At 42.0% G+C, this 21,284-nt stretch overlaps 2 protein-coding genes across 3 annotated transcripts; one reads left to right on the top strand and one right to left on the bottom strand.

Moving 5' to 3' along the window:
• Window positions 1-203: 203 nt before the first annotated feature.
• On the top strand, window positions 204-16,289 carry entpd3 (ectonucleoside triphosphate diphosphohydrolase 3). 2 transcript variants are annotated; one of them, XM_073050207.1, is made up of 11 exons: window positions 204-333; window positions 2,844-2,972; window positions 4,117-4,234; window positions 5,011-5,161; window positions 6,552-6,711; window positions 7,790-8,017; window positions 9,353-9,628; window positions 9,709-9,819; window positions 10,784-10,921; window positions 15,166-15,240; window positions 15,338-16,289. In XM_073050207.1, the coding sequence occupies exons 2-11, from the start codon at window positions 2,853-2,855 to the stop codon at window positions 15,338-15,340; spliced, it is 1,380 nt and encodes a 459-aa protein (XP_072906308.1). In that variant the 5' UTR covers window positions 204-333; window positions 2,844-2,852; the 3' UTR covers window positions 15,341-16,289. The 2 variants fall into 2 exon arrangements, with proteins under 2 accessions (XP_072906308.1, XP_072906305.1); XM_073050204.1 differs by having other exon boundaries at window positions 15,166-16,289.
• A 1,318-nt stretch (window positions 16,290-17,607) lies between these two features.
• Window positions 17,608-21,094, bottom strand: rpl14 (ribosomal protein L14). The gene is made up of 6 exons (XM_073050208.1): window positions 20,987-21,094; window positions 20,500-20,601; window positions 19,720-19,814; window positions 18,484-18,583; window positions 18,327-18,380; window positions 17,608-17,717 (listed from the first exon to the last, which is right to left on the bottom strand). Exons 1-6 carry the CDS (start codon window positions 21,065-21,067, stop codon window positions 17,655-17,657), a joined length of 495 nt encoding a protein of 164 aa, XP_072906309.1. The 5' UTR covers window positions 21,068-21,094; the 3' UTR covers window positions 17,608-17,654.
• Window positions 21,095-21,284: the final 190 nt, after the last annotated feature.

Genomic DNA, 21,284 nt, shown 5'->3' with positions numbered 1-21,284 from the left:
TAATGGTTGTGATTCTACAATTCAGAGCCATACAGTCACTTGGCTTGAGGACGCCTACAGACCGTATAGGGGTTATTTGTTATTCTCCAGCTTAGCCCAATAAACAGCAGAATAAGGTGACGCATGCTCTCTGTAGCAGTACCAGTGCACCAGCTAATCACTACAGCAGCTTCTTTATAGTTGGGTGTGGTTGAAGGAACCCTCCTCTCCACAGCCTAGAACTCACTTAGTGAAACTACTCACCAAACTGCTCCTCTCAGCTCAGCTCTGATCTCCGTCCTTTTCAAAACATCTCCCTCTTCTTCAGCAGACTGTCAAAGCTTTGAAAAACCGGTGAGTGTGTGCTTTTCTAAATAATTTTCATATTTAGTTTTACCGTGGCAGGCACAGAGAATTTAATTTGTGGTTTCTCGGTGAAGCTAAGAACTTTGCGTTAACACTTGATGTGCTATAACTGGTCCCGCAATTAACATGTAATGGCTTCTTGGACCCAGTTAGGGTTTCCTGGGTAAATTGAACAAGTGCAAAGGGTCTCAGAGTGCAGAGGCAGGTGGAGGACTTATATAAATTATAACATCAGCTCCCCAATACTTTGATCTTTCAGTAATGCTGAGATTTTGAACAGGGTCAGACAAGTGCCCACTGATTGTTATTGACCTGCCCTTTGTATGTTCACCCAGCTGTTATACATTCTGCCCAACTTACACTCCCACCCCACAGCGACGTGTTTAACAGTAGTACTTTGGTTCCTGCAAAACTCTTGTCCAGAGCAGCTGAAATCAAGATATTGAATCTTCAGCCTGTGCCGCACGGTGTCAGGATGCTTGGCTCCCAAGCTGTAGTTTTCTGCTCTACACTGCCCTGCCGTCCCTCTGATCTACCTCTACCTCCGCATCCATCAGTCCGCTTTCCCCTCTCACATCTCTCCAGCTGCCCTGTAAACCCATCTCTGCTTTCACATCAACCATGGGAGTGAGCTCCGAAGCTCCAAATCCTCCCCGGTTGCCGTCGCTCCCCCCGAGTTCATCGCTGATGCAGGACAAGCTTGCGTAGCGGACACAGTTGGATTCTTGGTCATTGAGGGCAGGCCAGCTCTGCTTGCTGAGAGGCTCTTCTCACTGACTGAAGATATGATCAGCCTTGGCTGTGTTGACCCCACGGTCAGATCATTGTCAGTGTTCACAGTTAAGACTCACGCATAGAGGTACCTGATGCTCCAAAGGGCTTCCAGTCCTATCACAGCATAGTTCTGTGTTTTGGGGATAGGGGCTGGGTGTTGGGGTGCACCGTTACATTTACAGTTCATGACACCTCACACACACGTACATACAAAAATACATGCATACAGGTATGCATACGCACACACTCAAGATGTGTACACACTAGTTCACACACACTCACTCACTCCTACGAATGCATGTACTCTGAATTGGACTTGCACACACAAACAGTGTCGGTGGGGAGGATCCACTTCGAAACACCAGCCAGCCAGTTGCAGCTCAATGTGGGGAGAGGCAGTTCTCAGGGAGCGAGATGCTGGGACTCACTCCAAATGAAACAAAGGTTGTGTCAATCATAAATTCATCTTAGAACTGCTCACCAGATTTGAGATGGTTTCTTTATGAATGCAATTGTGTACAACTGGGACGTTCAGGTTATAAGCTCAGCTCAGGGTGTGTTTCCAGACAGCACGGTACAGACAGTGTTTCCAATCAGCACAGTTAGGACTGCGCAGTTCAGACACAACCCCCAGGCAGCACACGTAGAGAGTCGAGCAATGCTTCAGACAGCTCAGTCCAAATTATTTCTGCACAAACCAGTCTAGACAGAGGTCCGGGCAGCGCAAACTCCTGGACAAAGCTTCCAGAAGACATGACCCAGACAATACTCGAATGGTATGGACCAGGGAACACCATCCATTGCCCACAGACCCCTGAGGTCACAACTCTGATAAAATTAAATACAAAGCTGATCAACAATATAGTCATCCAGTACACAGCAGAAAAAGCAGTGGGAGATTGGACCCACTGATCCTCTCACATTGCAGTTGTATGATTAAGACAGTGTTATTGCAAGATGATTAATTCTCTTGCAATGACATGCAGAGCAGTCTGCCACTAATATCTAATCATGCTACATACAGTTTTGTGTCAGGATTTCCAGTCTGCAAAATAGACACTGTTATTATAGTGCACCTTTAAGAGCTGTCCAAAGCCTTAAATGTAAATGTCAATCAAACCCAGTAACCAAAATCAGCCACTTTTGCCAGGAATGTGAGGTAGATACACGCTTTAAGCAACTTCCTTTGTTTTCCAAATTGCTAGTCAGAATGAACCCTCAGAACTTCCTTAAGTTTGAGTTGCTTTAATGAACTATGTTATTTAATAATTCATGCACGTGTAGCCCCATCTGTTTTTACAGCTGGTTAGTCTTGTTTTCGGAAGATTTTGTGATTGGGTTAATTTTCCCATCAAACTACACTGATCTCTTTGGAATCAAACAGCTAGTAAAACTGCCACTAATTCAGTAAGCGAGAGGCTGCTCTTTATTTGTAGTTATTCCCAGACTATTGCAGTCTACTCGTATGATGAACGGACTCTTGACCTCACAATCAGTCTTGTTACGGCCTTGAAACTTGTTGTCTGCCTGTACTGCACATTTTCTGTACCTGTCGCACTTTATTCTATGGTCTGTTACTGCTTCTCCCTTGCGCCAACTCAATGCACTGATGTGATGCAATAATTTGTACAGACATCATGCAAAATTAAGTTTTGTACTGTACCCCAGTGTATGTGTCAATGATGAACCAATTTATCAATTTAAACTTTTGCCACTTTGCACAGGGAGGCTGAATGATGGAGCTGAAGAGACCAATTTTAGCAGCGATCATAATCCTTCTGAGCAGTGTCATCGCTATCATGGTTATTGCCATCCTGCACTTCAAGAATGATACGATCCCTGTTGGGCTGAAGGTAGGTCGCTCTTTGCAGCTGGGCAGGAGGTGCAAGCGCGCACTCGTGAATGAGTTGGGGTGGGGTCGACTCAGAGTGGACGTGGACTCATCCAGTGAGGAAATGGGCCTTTCAGCCCAGGAAACCAGTCATGGAAACAGGCCCTTTGGCCCAACACACTCATGCCAGCTGGCTGGTTCCAGCTGCTCATGGTTGGTCCGTAGCCCACTAAACCTCTCCTGTCCGTCTACTTGTCCAGATGCCTTCTAAACATTGTCATTGTGCCTGACTCGACTGCAATTTATTAGAGCTCATTCCAGATACGCGCCCACATGAAGAAGCTGCCCCGATATGCTTTTTAAATCTCTCATCTCCGATCTTAAACCAGTGCTGTCTTGTTTTTAAAACCTCCTGCCTGGGAAAGGAAGGTTGAGGTGCTTTTACACTGTATATGCCCTCATATTCTTAGATACTGTACCTCTAGCAGGCCAGCCTTCAACCTCCTGCATTCCTGGGAACGAATCCTACACTGACATTATTTTACTCTCCTCAAACTCCTCCGATTCCATCAGTAACTCTCACACAACCAGTCAGCGTACAGTGACCAATTAACATACCAATCCGTACACCTTTGGGATGTGAGAAGGAATCAATGCAGCCATGTGGTTACAGCCAGAGGGCTGAGAGGAGTCGGGTCTAGAAGCCACAACGTATGCAGGTTGTGGAGGCAATTTCAACCTCAGTCAAGGAAAGGAAGGAAGGAAGTGGGAGAAGTGAATGAAGGGGATAAACATTGGAGGGTGAATAGATAGGGGAACCAGATGGTCTGCATGGCCAACTAGGACATGAACACTATAACCATGTTGTGTCTGTTGACATAGAAATGTAATGGGAAATATTACTACCACACATTAAACATTGACGTAGACTGTATCTTACTATAATCTAACTGTATCTTCTTGTACTCCATTTATATCCAACTACCAACACAATAACAACATCTAAATGTACCCTAAATGATCTAAAGCTCTGCCCTATACAACCATGACCTAATTGAATCTATATTACAACTGCATCTAACTACAATCCAACTATATCGTATCACCTGTTGTTAATTGTACTTTTAACGATCCCTTACTATGTCCTAACTGTGCATCTTTTCAAGTATGGAATTGTCTTCGACGCTGGAGCCTCGAGTACAACTGTTTATGTTTATTACTGGCCAGCGGAAAAGGAGAACAACACTGGTGTCGTCAGTGAAAAGTACAAATGTAAAATTGAAGGTGCGGAACTCAAATACATTTCAAACGTACCTCTCATTGGTTAAAAGAGACAATTAATTCACGAAATTTAAAGACTTGGTGGGGAGAACGTGAGAGCAGGAAAGGAAAACTAGCATTAGCTGCCGATCAGATTTCAGGTTGCTCATTCACTTTGGCAATGGGGGCTTTTCATAAAGGCTACACCGACAGGAGGGGCAACTGTTTCTTTTGGACAGTGCCCTTGACTGAGTTAGAAGGTCATGGACTTGGGCCTGTGTAAAAAATTCTGGGTTTACACATTCAATGAAGCATAGAGGGAGTTCTTAAGGGTTAGGGGGTACCACCTTTCAAAAGGAAAATGGTATTGCAGTTACGGGTTCCTATCAGTTGAACACAAAGAGATCCAATACCATTACTTTGAGGAGTGCAAGGGAATTCTCTATGATATCCCAAACAGCATCACTTAAGTCGACGCTGTGATTTTTGTACAATTATTTATGGAGCTGGCCACGCCTAAGGTGTGACATACAGGACTTCATTATGAGTAACAACACACAAGATGCTGAGGGATTCAGTGGATAGTCGATATTTCAGGTCAAGATTTTTCAGCTGCGTTGATAACCAGGGTGAAGGGAAGGAGCAGAGCAGGAGCTAACGAGATATAATGGACCCAGTTGAGAAGGGGGAATGAGAGTAATGGGAGACACTGGAAAATGGTAGGTGGATGTGACAAATTATGCTTTGGGAAGGCCTAAGGACTTTAGGATTCTTTAAAGTCTATGTCTTCCCATTCGCAGGATCAGCCATTTCCGATTTTGACTACAACCCAGTGGAGGCAGCTTCTTCATTAGAGCAGTGCCTCAATAAAACAATAGAAGAGATCCCAGCAGAGAAGCACAATGCTACGCCACTCTATTTTGGAGCTAGTGCAGGAATGCGACTACTCCGGTAAGATAATAAGAACATTTACTTAAACAACATCACACTGCAAAGTGAAAAGACTAAGTCATTCAAAAAACACTGGGATTTTGGAGGAAATAAGGCCATAATAGAATACAGAATACTACAGCACAAGAACAGGTCCTTCCATCCACTTAGCAGTGCCACACTAATTAAACAAGAATTAAATGCCTGACTAAATTAATCTCCCCTGCCTACATAACGTCTACGTCCCTCCATTCTCTGTGAAACACCACTACTCATGTACCTCCAGCCAGAGTAAGTCCAATTGACCACTACCATCTGTCTTCTATGATCAAGCCAATTCTGAATCCAAAAGGCCAAGTCACTAGGAATTCTATGTATCTGAATCTTCTGGATGAGCCTACCAAGAGGGACTTTGTAGACTACATCCACACCTCTATCTTCATCAGTCACCTTCATCACCTCCTCTAAAAACTCAATCAGGTTACCAGGTCATGGCTTGGCCCACACAAAGCCATACTGTCTATCCCTATTCAGACCATGGTTTCCCAAATGTTCATAAATCCTATCTCTAAGAATCCTCTCATACAGGTTCACTGATGTGAGGCTCACCAGTCTATAGTTTCCAGGATTATTCCTATTTCCCTTCTAGAATATCAAAACGACGTTAGCTACTTGCTAGTCCTCTGGGACTTCACCTGTTGCTAGAGAAAATGAAGATCTTGGTCAAGGTTACAGCTATCTCACCCTTGCACCTCTCAATAATCTGGGTATGTCCCATCAGACTCTGGGGACATCCGCTTTAACTTTCTTCAAGAGACTCAATGCCAACACTTTCTTTATCTCTAAATGCCCCAGTATATTAGCACATTCCATACAAATCTCACTATTATCTCCTTGGTAAATATCAACACAAAGCACCCATTTAGGACCTCATCTGCATTCTCCACTTTGAAGTACATGTTTCCTCCTTTATCCTTGATTATCATCTTGCTCACAGTGTATGCATGGAATGCCTTGGGGCTCTCATTAATCCTACTTGCCAAGGATTTTTCTTAAGAGGAGGGGGTCATTTAATCCCTTGCACGGTCTCCAATCAATACGATTATGGCTAATCCGACATTCCTCAGGTCACATTCTTGCATTTTCCCCGTAGCCTTTGGCTCAGCACTACACTAAGAAGATCCAAAGACTCGCTCTCTGAGAGAAATAATTCTTTCTCATCAGATTTAAATGGATGCTACTTTATTCTGACACTATGCCCTCTGGTTCTGTACTGTCCCATGATAGTTCTCAATAGTTCCCATGTTCTCAATGTTTACTCTGTCTAGCCCCTTCACAATCTTACTTGTTCCAAATGTAAAAGGTGTACATGTCTTTAACTTGGTTTCACCTCTTCTGTTCCATCTGTCAGAACACAGAACTCATCTGCCTCAACCATGATCCTCTCTGCCATTGAAAACTACCTCCGCTCCTCACCATTTGATTTTAAAGGTGCTCAAATTATCTCAGGGAAAGAGGAAGGGGCCTATGGATGGATTACGGCGAATTATTTACTGGGTAACTTCCGCCAGGTTTGTCAAAGTTACATTCATGAGGTAGGGAATGTTGTGAGTGGATTAAAAGCAGGTCAAGCAGCATCTATGGAAAGAGAAGCAGAGTTGATTTCTCAGGTTGAAGACCCAGTATCTGAACGGACAAGTGAGCAACTATGTTAATTTTAAGTTTCGGAGGAAGATGTAAAGGGCAGCGGAAATATTTCTGGTAGAGTGAGACCATGGAGGATCTGCTAGCCCTCTTCCTTTAACCGCTGCCAGTGGCACAGACTCGCCTTTGTACATTAATACCTAGGCACAGAGCGCTGGGCAGGGTGCTCTATCGGAGAAAGATCTAGCATTTGTAAATACTTTAACTACTATGACATCCCAATGGGAGCGGTCTTTTTAAATGTCTTTACCGGATAAAGTTATTACACAGGACAAGACACACTTATGTCTTATGGAGATTCTTGCTTAGGGTGTGCCAGTTTAGAAACCAAGTTGCTTATAGACATGGCCCATCATATCCAGGAAGCTCATGCAGCCAATAATAATACATGGTTACAACATGGATTCTATTGACAAGCATACAGTTAGCTTTCCTAAATGGGACAGCCTTCATCACCAGTGGATCTGCTTGAGGGTCAAGTTAGCAATGAATATGAACTACAATGTAAGGGAGAGTCTGGATGATCTTCTTTATTATGCTGCTTTGGGATCTTTTATGTTTGCGAGAGGAGCCGGGACCTCTGTCAAACATTATTTCCAAAGGATAATACTGTATGTACAAAGATTGTAGCATTTCCCTTGTACCACAGTTAAAGTTATGTGTGCAAGTCTCAGGAGTGTGGCTTGAAGCTAGGACCCCTCTTCTGAGATGAAGCAAAGCTTCCAACTTTTCCTTGTGCTATTTATAAAGAGCTACCTAACAGCTATACAAAATGCTCCCCTGTGTTAACGTGGCTCAATGACAAATTTTGTTTGTTTGCACATCTTGGGGCATTACAGAAACACTTTGCATTATCACCATATAACCGCAATTTGACATTGTCTTGGCCCAACATTATTGATGCTCATCTCAATCCTCTGTTTTCTCACCCAAAACCCTTGGCAGAGACGTATTTGGAAACAACTAAATCGACCTTTCACTGTAAAGACCAAAGGTACTCTGGATCTGGGTGGAGCTTCGACAGAAATAGCATTTGTCCCCAAGATGCGTTCACGCAAGTACGAGATTACAGAAATCACACTGTATAATAACAAATATGAAGTCTACATTGAAAGCCTGGGCTGTTATGGACGAGATGAAGCTGAGAACATTTATTGGGCAAATCTCATTCAGGTAAAACCTCTAAGAGTTCAGACTAGCTGCAAGCGTTTTTCCAGTGTTTCAAAACCTTTAAAGGCTCACACATCTAAAACATCTTTCAACACAGTAGGACATTCTAAATGTTTCATAGATAAGTTTGAAAGGTAGTCATGGTTGTGAAGTAGAAAGCAAGCACCTGTAATAGCAATCTGATAGTGACCAGATCAAGATTCGTCATCAGTATGCACTAATATTAAAAATCGGTCATGAGGAGCTCACTTGCACTTTCAAAATTGTGATGGAATCTTTTTTGCTCACCAGAGAAGACAGACCTTACTTTAACAGCACCAGTTCTGGAGTCAAAGTCAAGTTGCTGGTCATAGGCACAGGTGCAATGAAAAACTTACCTGCAGCAACATTACGGGCCCATCGCATCATATACACAGCAGTCACAAGGAAAATATAAATTATACATGATTTTTAAAAGAAAGAACAAAATTAGAACAAAAGGGTCTACTTTAGTGCAAAATGATCAAAGTGGTCATAATGTTGCTAAACTAAGATGAGTAGGGTTGTGCTAGTTGGTCCAAGAACTGGACATTTGAAAGGATGAAGCCACTATTGAACCTAGTTTAGTGAGACTTCAGGCTCCTGTACCTCATGCCTGAAAGTATCTACATCCATTCTGACAATGTATCTTGACAGGGCTTAGCACAGCAGGTCTCTTTGAGAACTCATCTAATGCAGATAGGACCATTTGCTTTCCCTCAGTATTGACAGTCTTTTAAGTATTGTTAAGGCAGAAATGGATGGATAGTTGTCAAGCAAGCTGGTGAAAGGTCACTGTGGGTAGACAGAAATGCAGAGATTACTTTTGCATAGGCATCTGATCAGTTGCAGCACAGCCTGATATGGAAGCTCTAAAACATGGGATCACAAGAGGCTGCAGAAGGCACAGCTGGTGATAGATGGATGTCCTCTTCTCATTACTATCGTTGTGGAGGTGGATCAGGAATCTGAAGACCCATACTGAATGAATCAGAAACAGCTTATTCCCCTCAGCCATCAGATTTCTGAATGGTTGATGAGCCCATCAGCACAGCCATGTTAGTCTTTATTTTTGTAGTTTATAGTAATTGCTGCTGCAAAATGTAATACAAGTCAGTGATATCAAATCTGATCCTATTCAAATAGGCACAGCAGACTCATGGGGCTGAGTAACTGCTGTTAAATTTTTCACTTGTATCTATGTGTTCAACTCAATCTCTTAAAGTGCTATAAAATACAAGTTCTTTGTTTTATTTTTATAAGATCTATTATTGCTTAAGCATGTACATATTTTCACATATTTATGTTTCATAAACCCAGAAATCTGCCAATAAATCATCCATTGAAGACCCTTGCCTTCCCTTACACTACACCATGATTCTACCAATGGAGGAAGTCCTTGGAAGTTCATGCATTGGAGCAAAGTTACAAAAGGACTATGATGCTGACAATAATATCACTCTCGTTGGGACTGGAGATCCTATTCAGTGCCGCCACCAATTGTTATCAATATTTAACTTTAGATCTTCCTACGTTAAAGGCAGCTGGAGAGAGCGTCTTGTTCCAATCAATCGACTGTTACAAGGCAAATTTGTGGTAGGTTACTAACTAAATGGAATGTCACAATTTGATTTCCTTATATTGCTCAAGTCATGAATTTATTTCTCTTTATCTAGGCCTTTTCTGGTTTCTCTGATACAATGGAAGCCTTGAACTTAACTGGATCATTTTCCATAGATGTTTTCCATTCAACAGTCCGGTCTTTCTGTAGGAAAAACTGGAATCAAGTGAGTGATGGAATTCAAAACTGTTTCTCATTCACTTAAATTGACAGAGTGCCTTAATTGACACAGTGCTGTGAGCTTGTCTGCTTTGGTACCACTGACAGAGATCATTCTTCATGTCTCTAATGGATAGACTTATTACACAGGAGAAGCATGTGTCAGGTGTTGAGTGTTGTTTCAAAAGGAAACAGGCATGGCCCATGATACACTGCTTATGTAAATCACTTCTGAAATACTGCATTTTAAAGATAGGGTACACATCTAACAAATCAAATATTAATTGACAGTGATAGATAGATAGATAGATAGATACTTTATTCATCCCCATGGGGAAATTCAACTTTTTTCCAATGTCCCATACACTTGCTGTAGCAAAACTAATTACATACAATACTTAACTCAGTAAAAAATATGATAAGCATCTAAATCACCGTCTCAAAAAGCATTAATAGCTTTTAAAAAGTTCTTAAGTCCTGGAGGTAGAATTGTAAAGCCTAATGGCATTGGGGAGTATTGACCTCTTCATCCTGTCTGAGGAGCATTGCATCGATAGTAACCTGTCACTGAAACTGCTTCTCTGTCTCTGGATGGTGCTATGTAGAGGATGTTCAGAGTTATCCATAATTGACCGTAGCCTACTCAGCGCCCTTCGCTCAGCTACCGATGTTAAACTCTCCAGTCCTTTGCCCACGACAGAGCCCGCCTTCCTTACCAGCTTATTAAGACGTGAGGCGTCCCTCTTCTTAATGCTTCCTCCCCAACATGCCACCACAAAGAAGAGGGCGCTCTCCACAACTGACCTATAGAACATCTTCAGCATCTCACTGCAGACATTGAATGACGCCAACCTTCTTAGGAAGTACATTCGACTCTGTGCCTTCCTGCACAAGGCATCTGTGTTGGCAGTCCATATAAAAGCACTTCATGACCATTACTCTACATATAACCTAAAAGATCTATCTTGCAGGTCCAACAGTTGCTGCCAAATGTGCCAGACCTGTATCGCAAAGCATTTTGTTTCAATGCCTATTACATCTTTGTTCTACTCGTGAAAGGTTACAAGTTTAATCAACGGACTTGGACCAATATTAATTTCCAGAAACAGGCAAGTACAAAAAACATTGTTTTTACAGCTCCACTTATGTTATGTGCTGTTTGTGATGTATTTCATAGGACTTAGATTTTAGTTCCTACAAATTCTAACCCTGATGAAAGAGGATGGAAATAATCTTCACTCATCATCAGGGCATGTTACTGAGACACTTTGGAAGGGAGATTCATCTCACCATTTCAATGAGCTTATTGAATGGAATAATATCAAGAGTGAAATGGCTCACTGCACACAGCCGCGCCTGTAACATATTCAATTAATTTTGCAGATGTGTTGAGGTGTGTGGAATTTTGTCTTCTTTCATTCACCTAGAGTTCCAAGATCTATTGGCATAATTGAAATGAATTTGTTTATTTTAATCAATCTTCTGTGCACTCTCAAAGATATCTCGTCATTGTAAAACTTGTAATCCAGGATTTGAGTGCCAAATTTATATTTTCTGGACAATTGACAATGTAAAAATATGTAGAACTGATTTAGTTATATAACAAGAGAAAAACAGAATCAAAATCAGGTTTAATATCGCCAGCATACGTCATGAAATTTGTTGTTTTGAGGCAGCAGTACATTGCAACATATATTCATAAAAACTATAAATTACAATAAAAGTATATATAAAAATAATTAAGTAGGCAGCACAAAAAGAGAGGGAAAAGAAGTATTGAGGAAGTGTTCATGGGTTTATTGACCATTCAGAAATCTGATGGAGGGGAAGAAGCTGTTCCTGAAACGTTGAGTGTGTCTTCAGGCTCCTGTACCTCCCCCTTGATGGTAGCAATGAGACGAGGGCACGTCCTGGGTGATGAAGGTCCTTAATGATGGATGCCGCCTTTCTGAGGCATCACCTTTTGAAGGTTTGAGGGCTGATTGATATGTTCGTGGCCTAAGGTAGAAGGAGTCAATTTCAGAAAACCTAGCACATTTATTTTTCAACACAGTCCCCTCCTACATTTACACACTTAGTCCAGCGGTCGTGGAGCCTACGGATCTTGAACCTCTAGAAAGTGTCCACAGCAGGGGTGATTGATAAGTTTGTGGTCTAAGGTAGAAGGAGATGAGTTATACAGCTCTCATTACATGCACATGCAGGTCAACTCTTTGAGCGATTATACAGAAAGTTTGAAGTTAATAACTCATCTCCTTCTACCTTAGGCCATGAACTTATCAATCACCCCAATGAGTTATTAACTGATTGATCACTGTAATCAATTATAAGGCACACAGGATCAAATCCCTCAGTTGCCCCTTGCTCCCAAGTGTCCACCCCCAACCCCCCTTAATCTTTATCACCCTCTTATGAAGTCCCACCGCCTCTGGGAGGGGCGATATCACCCACTTAGGGAACCACTGGTCTAGAGCAACACAAAGGTGCTGGAGGAACTCAGCTGGTCGAGTAACATCTAGGGAGGAAAATGGAGAGTCAATATTTTGGGTTGAGATCCTTCATCTGGACAAGGGAGAGGCAACTTGTACAACAAGCTGGAGGGGGACGGTGAAGCAAGAGCTGGAATGTGATACGTGAATCCATGTGACGGTGGGGTGGTGGTGATAGGGAGGGAGCAAGAACAGGAATGATGTCACAATCTGGGAGGTGATAGGTGAAAGTGACAAAGGCTGAAAATGAGGAGAGTTCAGTGGGACGTGGAATAAAGAGGGAGATGGGGAAGGTAACCAGTGGGAGGAATATGTGGGTGATGGACAGATGGAGAGAGAGTAATGGAAGTGGAAGGGGAGAAGGAAGCAGATACCAGAAGTCTGAGAATTCAGTGTTCTTGCCATCAGGTTGCAGGTCACCCGGGGGAATATGAGGTGCTGTTTCTCTAATTTGCATTTAGCCTCGACCTGGCAGTGGAGGCTGAGGGCAGACATGTTGGTGCAAGAAAAAAGCAAGGGTACCCAACCTGTGTCTGGTCTCACCGACGTAGAGAAGTGGGAGCACTAAGTAACACAGATTCACATGTGAAAGACTGCCTCACCTGGAAGGGCTGATGGTGGTAAGGGAGGTGGTGTAGGAGCAGACATAACACTTTGTGTCACTACAGGGATGAGTGTTTGGAGAAAGGGAATTGGTGGAGGGATGAGCAGATGAGGGAATCATGGAGAGAGTGATCCCCACAGAGAAGGAGAGCAGAGAGAACACAAGAGTGAATGATGTGCCTGATGGTAGAATCCTGTAGGAGATAGCTGAAGTTTATAAAGAATATTATATTTAGCAGAAACTGCAGCTGCTGGAAATCTGGAACATACAAAGGCAATGGAAAAGCTTAGCAGTTCATCCAGGCAAATAACCTCTTCCTCAATGGCAAAAAGACAAAAGTAGATGGTTATTGACTTCAGAAGAACTCACACCCCTCTTACATCAGCAGAGAAGCAGTGGAAACTACGAGCAGTTTTTAAGTTCCTGGGAATGCACATCTTACGAAACCTATGCAATCAAGAAATCTCTATTAATAATGTTCTAGGAGGCTGAAGAAAGCTGGAATATGTACAGCAATATCATGACCTTCTACAAATACACAGTAGAAAGCACCCTACATACTGTATTACTGCATGGTATGAAAACTGCAATGTGGTGGACAGGAAGGCATCACCAACACCAGTCTACCCACCATCAAGGACATATATACAGAAGGGTGTTGGAAAAAGGCCAGCTATCACAAAGGACTTCACTCACTCTGTTCATAAATTGTTTGTCCCACTCCCATCAAGGACGAGGCTACATAGCATCCACACTAGGACCACTAGACTTTCCCCCAGCAGCAAGGTTGATCAACACCTCCAACTACTAACCCACCCCACTATTTTATCATTTCCCATCAGTCCCTTATGCAGAGGCAGTTGTACCTACTGTCACTTTACTTTATGTGCATATAATCAATGTGTATACCTATAGATATGTATTTATATTTGTCATTTTCATTATTTACTTGTGTTTTTAAAGGCTGCATCAGATCCGGACTAACAATTATTTGTTTGCCTTTACAATTCTATACTGGAAATAACTTACTTATTTATTGAATAATCTTGAACCTATGGATAGTTGTTTAGCTATAGGAGGTTAGATACAGTAAGTTTGTTATCAACTAGATGTTCTTTTTCTTCCCCAGTCGTAATAGTTGTAAGTCCTGTTAACCTGATAGATTGGCAGCAGAAGTTGAACATTAGCTGACTAAATTGTAGAAGTTAGCTCATTACAACAGAAGTGGGTGTAAAAGGTAACTGGTAGACATCAGTAAATGACACCCCCCCCCCACCCCCCCCAGTCAGCTAGCATCAAATTTTGCAGCAGGTGGTTGTTACATAGCACCAAAAAGATATTTCATGTTAACTTAAAGGTTTCTAAACTGGTAGGTAGAAACTAACATACTGGCACTATGGTTGAACTTCAAAGCTCTTAAATTTTTTTTAGCAGACACATTGATATCTTTTCAGAATCTGAAATCTACACCAGTTAAGAATTCCACAATGAATGATCTAATCAATGGTGAGTTTAGTTTGTACAGCATCTCTTCAGAAACTGGAGGTCTGGAGGAAATTACAAAGAAAATAAAAATAATTGAAGGCCACTAAGAGATCTTAACTTGGGCTCCAAGATTTCTCTCTTTCCAAGTCTCACTTATAATTTCCAGTTGCCTGTAAACCTTTGCTTCCTTAGACTAAGTTCTCTCTCCTAACATGGTGCCAAATTTAATTTGTAACAGTGCTCTGAAACATCATGGGAAAAAAAGGCCTTAATGCCCATCAGGCTTAAGACAACTTGAAAGCACCTACCACCAAACTCAGATATTACATGCTGTTATGACTCTTATTGCCCCTTAGTGTGAAGATAGACGCTTGACCTCAATCTACCTTGAAGCTTACTGTCTGTATACCATAGGTTCCGTAACTCAACACTATTGTTCTTGTGTAAAAAATACACATGGATGGCATGCAAAATGGTTTTTCGCTGTACTTCATATGTAATAAAGCAATTCATCCAAAACTAGAGCAGGTGCATGTGGAACCGGTGAATGAAATGAGTCTAAATCATGAATAGTCCAAGAACAGTATTTTATTGAGGATGGTGTCTATTATAAAAAAGTTGGAAGCCACCAGGTAGTATCACATATAGCTGCTATATATTCAATCAACCTAGAGGTAGAAGTGGCACTATGAATATCAATGTAGTCTTCTGAAACCTTTGGGTGCTACAGAAATGAAACATATTTTAATCACCCATTGATACTTTCCTGTTGCAGGTGGGAAACAACAGTATAGGCTGGTCACTTGGTTATATGTTGAACCTTACCAACATGATCCCTGCAGAAAATCAAGTGAGCCAAACACCAATGAGTGAAAGTGCATTCTGTGGACTCTTGCTTCTGTTTATAGTTCTGGCCCTATTCTGTTCGTTTTTCATTTGTATTTCAGTAATACAATCAATTCCATTCATATGACCATTTGCCAATGGGCATCAGAGTGGGGAGAAAGAATGACTTCTGGATGAACTTGAAATACCAGGACAAGGAGAGGAAATATCAACACTTGTCAGTCTTGTTATCCCTATTACATACAAAATCCCTGTGGACTTTATATAAACATCGCAAGCAATCTTAGTGAATCCACCTTCCAAGATGCTGATGCTACACGGAAATGATGCTTCATTGAGGTACAGGAGCCTCAGGACCCACACTACTAGGTCCAGGAACAGTTCTTACCCCTCAACCATCAGACTATTGAATTGGAAGGAACTTTAGCAGCACAACCTATGGACTCACTATTAAAGGACTTCTCATGTGCTTGATATTTATTATTATTATTTGTGTTTGTAGTTTATTGTCTTTTGCACATTGGTTGTTTGCACCTGTTGGGTGCAATCTTTCATCAATTCCATTGCTTCTTTAATGTACTGTGTATGCCCACCAGAAAATGATTCTCAGGGTTGTAAATGGGCACATTATATGTATTTTGATGATAAATTTACTTTGAACGTCAAAAGCGAACAGTAATAGTGAAGTCACGTGAATGACAGCACATTATGGTCAAAATTATGCAAAAGCCTCTAGTGGTTCAGAATGCTGTACAATTTGAGACAATCAGAAGCACATTTTTACTGTTAAAACTTCCAATCATTGTTTGCACATAGGGAAAGCTATTCATACTATGCACAATAGATGAGACATTTCCTTTTGCGGACTAAGAAGCTTGGTGGGTAGGAGCAGAACTATATTAACATTATACCATTTTACATTTGGAGTTCCCTTTGAACCTTGACTCATTCCTCCCCCACCTCAATTCTTGGACCAAAAGCACCAAACATGAAGTTCCAGTGAACATACAAGAGAAAATCGCTGCACTATTATTTATTGTATGACCCCAGCTTTACTTCAAATACAAAACCTTTTTCATAGTTGCTTAAGATAAAAATCTTACTGATATTTTTGAAGTGATTCAAAGCATTAGCTACAGGAGTTAATGAGTAAAACTAATGTTAAAATCATTGGATGGTATAGTTTATATTCTTCTAAACAGGTGAAGCTGCAGCACAGGACTACATGCATTCTAAGCAGAGGACCACAGAACAAGACCCACAAGACCATACCTCAGGATGGAACCCCAACACCCTAAACATCTTCAGTTGCTTCAATGGTCCTTTCAATCACAAGCTCAATAGGGATGTCCACTGATGGCGACAGTGTGTTTCAACACCATTCAAGACTCCTTACAGAAAGTATCAGTCCACATCCAAATGCAGCAAGACCCAGACAACATGCAGGCCTGGGGTGTCATTCACACCATTCAAGAGCCAGGTGATTACATCCAAGCAGCAAAAATCCAGCTACTACCCTTGCAATATCAACTGTTTATTTCCCTCCACAGATGATGCCCGTCAGTTCCTCCAATATTTAAAATGTACATTAACATCTACAAGAAAATAGACATTGCCCAAGTATCACAAACATAAAAAAGAAATCTTATCTAATCACTAAGCCCTAGCTGCAAACTAAACCAACAAAGTGATAGAATAGACAGTTTCAACATGCAATATTTATTTAACATAGAAAACCAATAAATGATCTTGCACTATATCCAGCACACTGGAAGATGGCAATGGATGTGGTGAATTAATCTCAGCTCCATCAATGAAGCTACGGATTTATTGCATTGAATGTTGAAAGCAATTACCTGTAACAAATGGCTGGTTGCATTTTTGAAGTTCAGTTTTCCAAACGAGATCCTGAAGTCTTGATACTCAACATTAATATCGTTAGCCTCACAAACTCAACATATTTCAGAGAGAACGGGCAAATACATTACCGTTGTAGTAATTAAAAGTTGTGCAATGTTAAGATACAATTTCATTGCATATTTTGTTCAGCACCCCCATGTATCAAAATTCTGCAAATATAAAACAAGAAAAGCCACTGCCTCTGGGCCTGAGACCCCGGTTCAATCAAGAATTGGATTTGCTGTGAGGAATTTGTACATGTATGGTCTCTCACAGTATTTGGGTTTCCCCCAACCCCAAAGCCATGGGATTAATTAGCTACTATAAATCACCCCGAGTGTACAAGTGGTTGATGTACAGTGTAAATGGTTGGTTGACAGTATAGACACAGGTAGGGCTTGTATGACTCCTAAAAAAAAAATCAGATGTGCTACATGGGCAAGAATCTCAAAACACTCATGACACAGAACAATTTGGTCTTAATATACATTATTTATTCTTTTGTTCAAAGGTGGACATTCATGCCTTTTTGCTGGCAGCTTTCTTCAGTTTAGACAGTTCTACCTTGATGATTCTGTTTCTCTGAAGGAGAATGAGAAAAAGCATTAATAATCTACCTTATTGCAGGGCTTCATCCCAAGGCATTGACAATTCTCCACCTACAATCCACACCCTCACCCCCAAAGTGCTTAACCTGCTGAGTTTCTCCAGCAGATTGTTGCTAACAATCCATCCTACATGAATCATTCAACATTGTCAGCACCACATGTTGCTGTTCAGCCAGATATGAACTGTCTGACAGCATCTGGAATTGACGCTAATTTATTTGGCATACATATCCCCCCTTTATGACTATAATGCAAATCAGAAAGGGTCTACAAAGTATGCACGAGCTTTTGAACGTCAGTTAAATTTGATTTACATTTCACTAATAACATTTACTTGACCATAAAAGCGTTGTCCCGGATGCTTTTAACTCAGATGGATAACTTAAAAGCCATTATGGGAAAGAAACTCCTTTCACAAGATACTTCCATTACCCAAGCAATCTACACAATCCAAAACCACTACAAAGAAAGTCAATTTAATGCACAAACAGACAACAGGTGATCTCATTACTCCAAGCCCAAGTGATCAGCAGAATTTAGTGTATGGTGCAAAAGGCTCTGTATACAATTCAAAACAACTTACCATTTTCTTGGCTTTCATGACTTTATAGCGGTCAAAATCAGTCATTTTAGCTCTCTGTGGGAAGATATTTTGAAAAAAGTTGGACAAAAATATTATCAAATGTTCACTGCAGATCTTTGAATAAAAACAAAGGGAAGCCATTTAGAAAAGTACTCACCTTTGCCCGGGCCTCGATCTTCTTTGCCCAACGAGTTGCATCCCACTTCTCATTGATTTTCTCTTTTTCCCAAGCAGCTTTCACAAACTTGTGCCGCACACTAGAAAATTAAATATAAAGTCAGCATAAAGGGTACCATGAAAACTACAGTAAGTAACAAGGGGAGTAAAATCACCTCAGTTATAGCCGTACAATCTTCTGACTCAATGACCAGGACACCACAATTATCCCTGCTATCTACCATGCCTCAAACCATAATCTTTCCACCACCTATGTGCACAACGTATCTCCAGATTTTTCCGCCTTGCATATCACATCCCAACCACCACCACCACCACCCCACTGATGCTACTCAAGTGGCTGTAGTTTCTGCTACGTGCAGACATTTCAACATACCACAGTACAATCTCAACTGTCCTGAAGGTAACAAGGTCAATATTACTTGCTCATTATAACACAGGAGGCTGTCACTGGACCAGCCGGGCTTCTAGTAAATCACATTTCCAGCTCTGCCTATTTTCCTGCCCACAATTCACTCACATGCCCATCAACTCTTGATGCTTAGCCAATAATCCACATTAAATGGCATTTACACCCCAGCATTTTTTTGTAGAGGCGGCAGCATCAGGAGCACTAGATGCCTGTTTCCCTTTTCCATTCATCTCCTTCCTCATCTCCATTTAGGGGCCCCAAATAGTCCTTCGAGATGAGAGAACACTTCTGTGAATCTGCTGGGGTCACCTCTTCTCCAGCCTCCTTTACACCGACGAAACCCTACGTAAATTTGGGACCACTTTGTTCAGCACTTTTGCTCTGTCTGTAAGAGGAAGGATTTCCCGAAGGCCAACTGTTTTAATTCCAACCCCCATTCTGACATGTCAGTCCGTGGCCATGATGAAGCCACTCTCAGGTTGGAGGGGCACCAGGAGAGGTGATAGGCAGGTCTTTTTACTTTGGAAGGAATCTAGAACACACAAGGCAAATGAAGTGACAGAAAATATGCAAACTCCACATAGATAGGACAAAGATAAGGACTGAACTGAAGACCCTGAAGATGCAAAATAGTAGCTTTAACTGTGGCACAAAGTTATTCCAGTTCAAAATTGGCCCAATAACCCAGGCTTGACTTCAATCTAACCTTCAGCTTTGCTTAAAATGCTGGAAACACTCTGCAAACCAATCTGTGTTCAGCAAGTTAAACATAAAAATAAAAGTAAAATGAAATCAAGATCTCACCTATGTGGTATTTTAATCTTGAAGTCAGTGAGCTGCATGCATTTAAATGGCATAGCCTGCCTCCTTACACCACTGCAAGGACCATCGACCAAAGCCTGAGAGAGAGGTTCAAAACCCACATTTAAAGGTGCAAGAATTTCAAAACAAACTGTTAAAAGTATAAATGCACAATGTTTAATTATCAATTTCACAAATCATTTCATAAGTTAGCAACCTTCCACTTTCCCTAAGCACAAAAAGCCATTTCAGGGTATATTACAAATGTGGGCAATGAACAAGAAAAATGAGAATAGAAATGGAGTTAGCAATCGGACAATAAGGAATTTCCTCATCCAGTAGTAACAAAACGGAATCCAATGGTTAAAAACCGATGAACAAAATCAAGCGCATGTTACATTCCCAAAGGTATCAAAAGAAACGCCACATAAACAAGATATTCCCAGCTGTCCAAAGGAAAAGATCCAAGACTCATTGCAACTGTTAAGCAGTTATTCCACGTGCAATACTTCCTGGGAGTATTGAAACGCGGCAGGGAAATTTTATTTAGAGTTGGGAGCATCAAACAAAAAATTGGGGATATAAAAATCACAATCAGGTATGCGGTACAAAGGATGTAAAAACTTGCCAGCTCGTAACCAACACAAAGAAAACTAAAGATTAATGTCAGCCCACAGAATTCAGTATTGCAGACTAGCAGTGAGCAAGACACAGAGGACGGAAAGGCCACACCAAATGCAACTCTGCCACGATGAGATCCGACAGTGGCCTGGCACCACCTACCCGGTTCTGGTCGATGACATCGACGATCGCTACTAGCTTGCCGGCGTGTGGACCGAAAGCGATGTAGGCCACGCGGCCGATCTCCACGTACCGCTTGTAGACCTGAAAACACAAGGGAGCCGAGTGAAGGACGAGGCGGATAGTAGGGGAAGGAGTAAGATTCAGTGAGCTCCGGAGCAGGTTCAGCAGCGAGCCCCGAGAACCGGGCTACGCTCAGTACGCTGGGATGGCGTACCTCCGTTTACTTCACTCCGTGCCAGCGGCGGATCCAACCTTCCGGAGCCCACGCGGCGCCGAGGCCCGAGCGCAGGCCCTCAGCCCGCCGGTGGAGGGAAGGAGGTTTGATACGGCCTCACATGCCCGGCGGAGGGCAGGGCCCAACGCACCGGCAACCGAAAACGGGGAACTCGGACCCCAAAGCCCCAGCGACCGGGAGCCGGCATCCCGAATCCCCGAACCGCCACACTCGGCTCGCCAGCACACTCACCATGGCGATCCGCCCGCCAGCCGAAGAGAAAGAAGGGCTGTTTCCGCTTCCGCTCCCGATCAAAACCCAGGCGGGGCGCATGCGTACCGAACAGCCCGCTGCTGCGCATGCTCATCAAGGGGCAGTAGGTAACGGGCTTCATTTGGGCATTGCATGGAGTTAGGTACAAGTTATTGGATAGCACCTATCTACCCATCCTTTTTATATATCAAACTAAATTCAGTCATAATATCTATAAGAATAAACTGTACAATGATCTTTCATTTTTACATTCATAGAAAATGAGTTAAGTAATGAT

This window comes from Hemitrygon akajei, chromosome 1 (genome assembly GCF_048418815.1).
Source record: "Hemitrygon akajei chromosome 1, sHemAka1.3, whole genome shotgun sequence".
Classification (NCBI taxonomy): Eukaryota; Metazoa; Chordata; class Chondrichthyes; order Myliobatiformes; family Dasyatidae; genus Hemitrygon; species Hemitrygon akajei.
Note: the sequence above shows the minus strand (reverse complement) of the source record. Positions and strands in the feature narration are given on the sequence as shown.

Excerpts from the sequence above, each read along its gene's own strand:
- entpd3 (XM_073050204.1), top strand. The coding sequence starts at position 2,853 with ATGATGGAGCTGAAGAGACCAATTTTAGCAGCGATCATAATCCTTCTG. Across the intron at positions 8,018-9,352 it reads ATTGGGCAAATCTCATTCAG|AAATCTGCCAATAAATCATC; the intron begins GTAAAACCTCTA and ends TCATAAACCCAG. Across the intron at positions 10,922-15,165 it reads ATATTAATTTCCAGAAACAG|GTGGGAAACAACAGTATAGG; the intron begins GCAAGTACAAAA and ends TTCCTGTTGCAG.
- rpl14 (XM_073050208.1), bottom strand. The coding sequence starts at position 21,067 with ATGCGCCCCGCCTGGGTTTTGATCGGGAGCGGAAGCGGAAACAGCCCT. Across the intron at positions 18,584-19,719 it reads AAGATTAAAATACCACATAG|TGTGCGGCACAAGTTTGTGA; the intron begins GTGAGATCTTGA and ends TTAATTTTCTAG. Across the intron at positions 17,718-18,326 it reads TCATGAAAGCCAAGAAAATG|AGAAACAGAATCATCAAGGT; the intron begins GTAAGTTGTTTT and ends ATTCTCCTTCAG.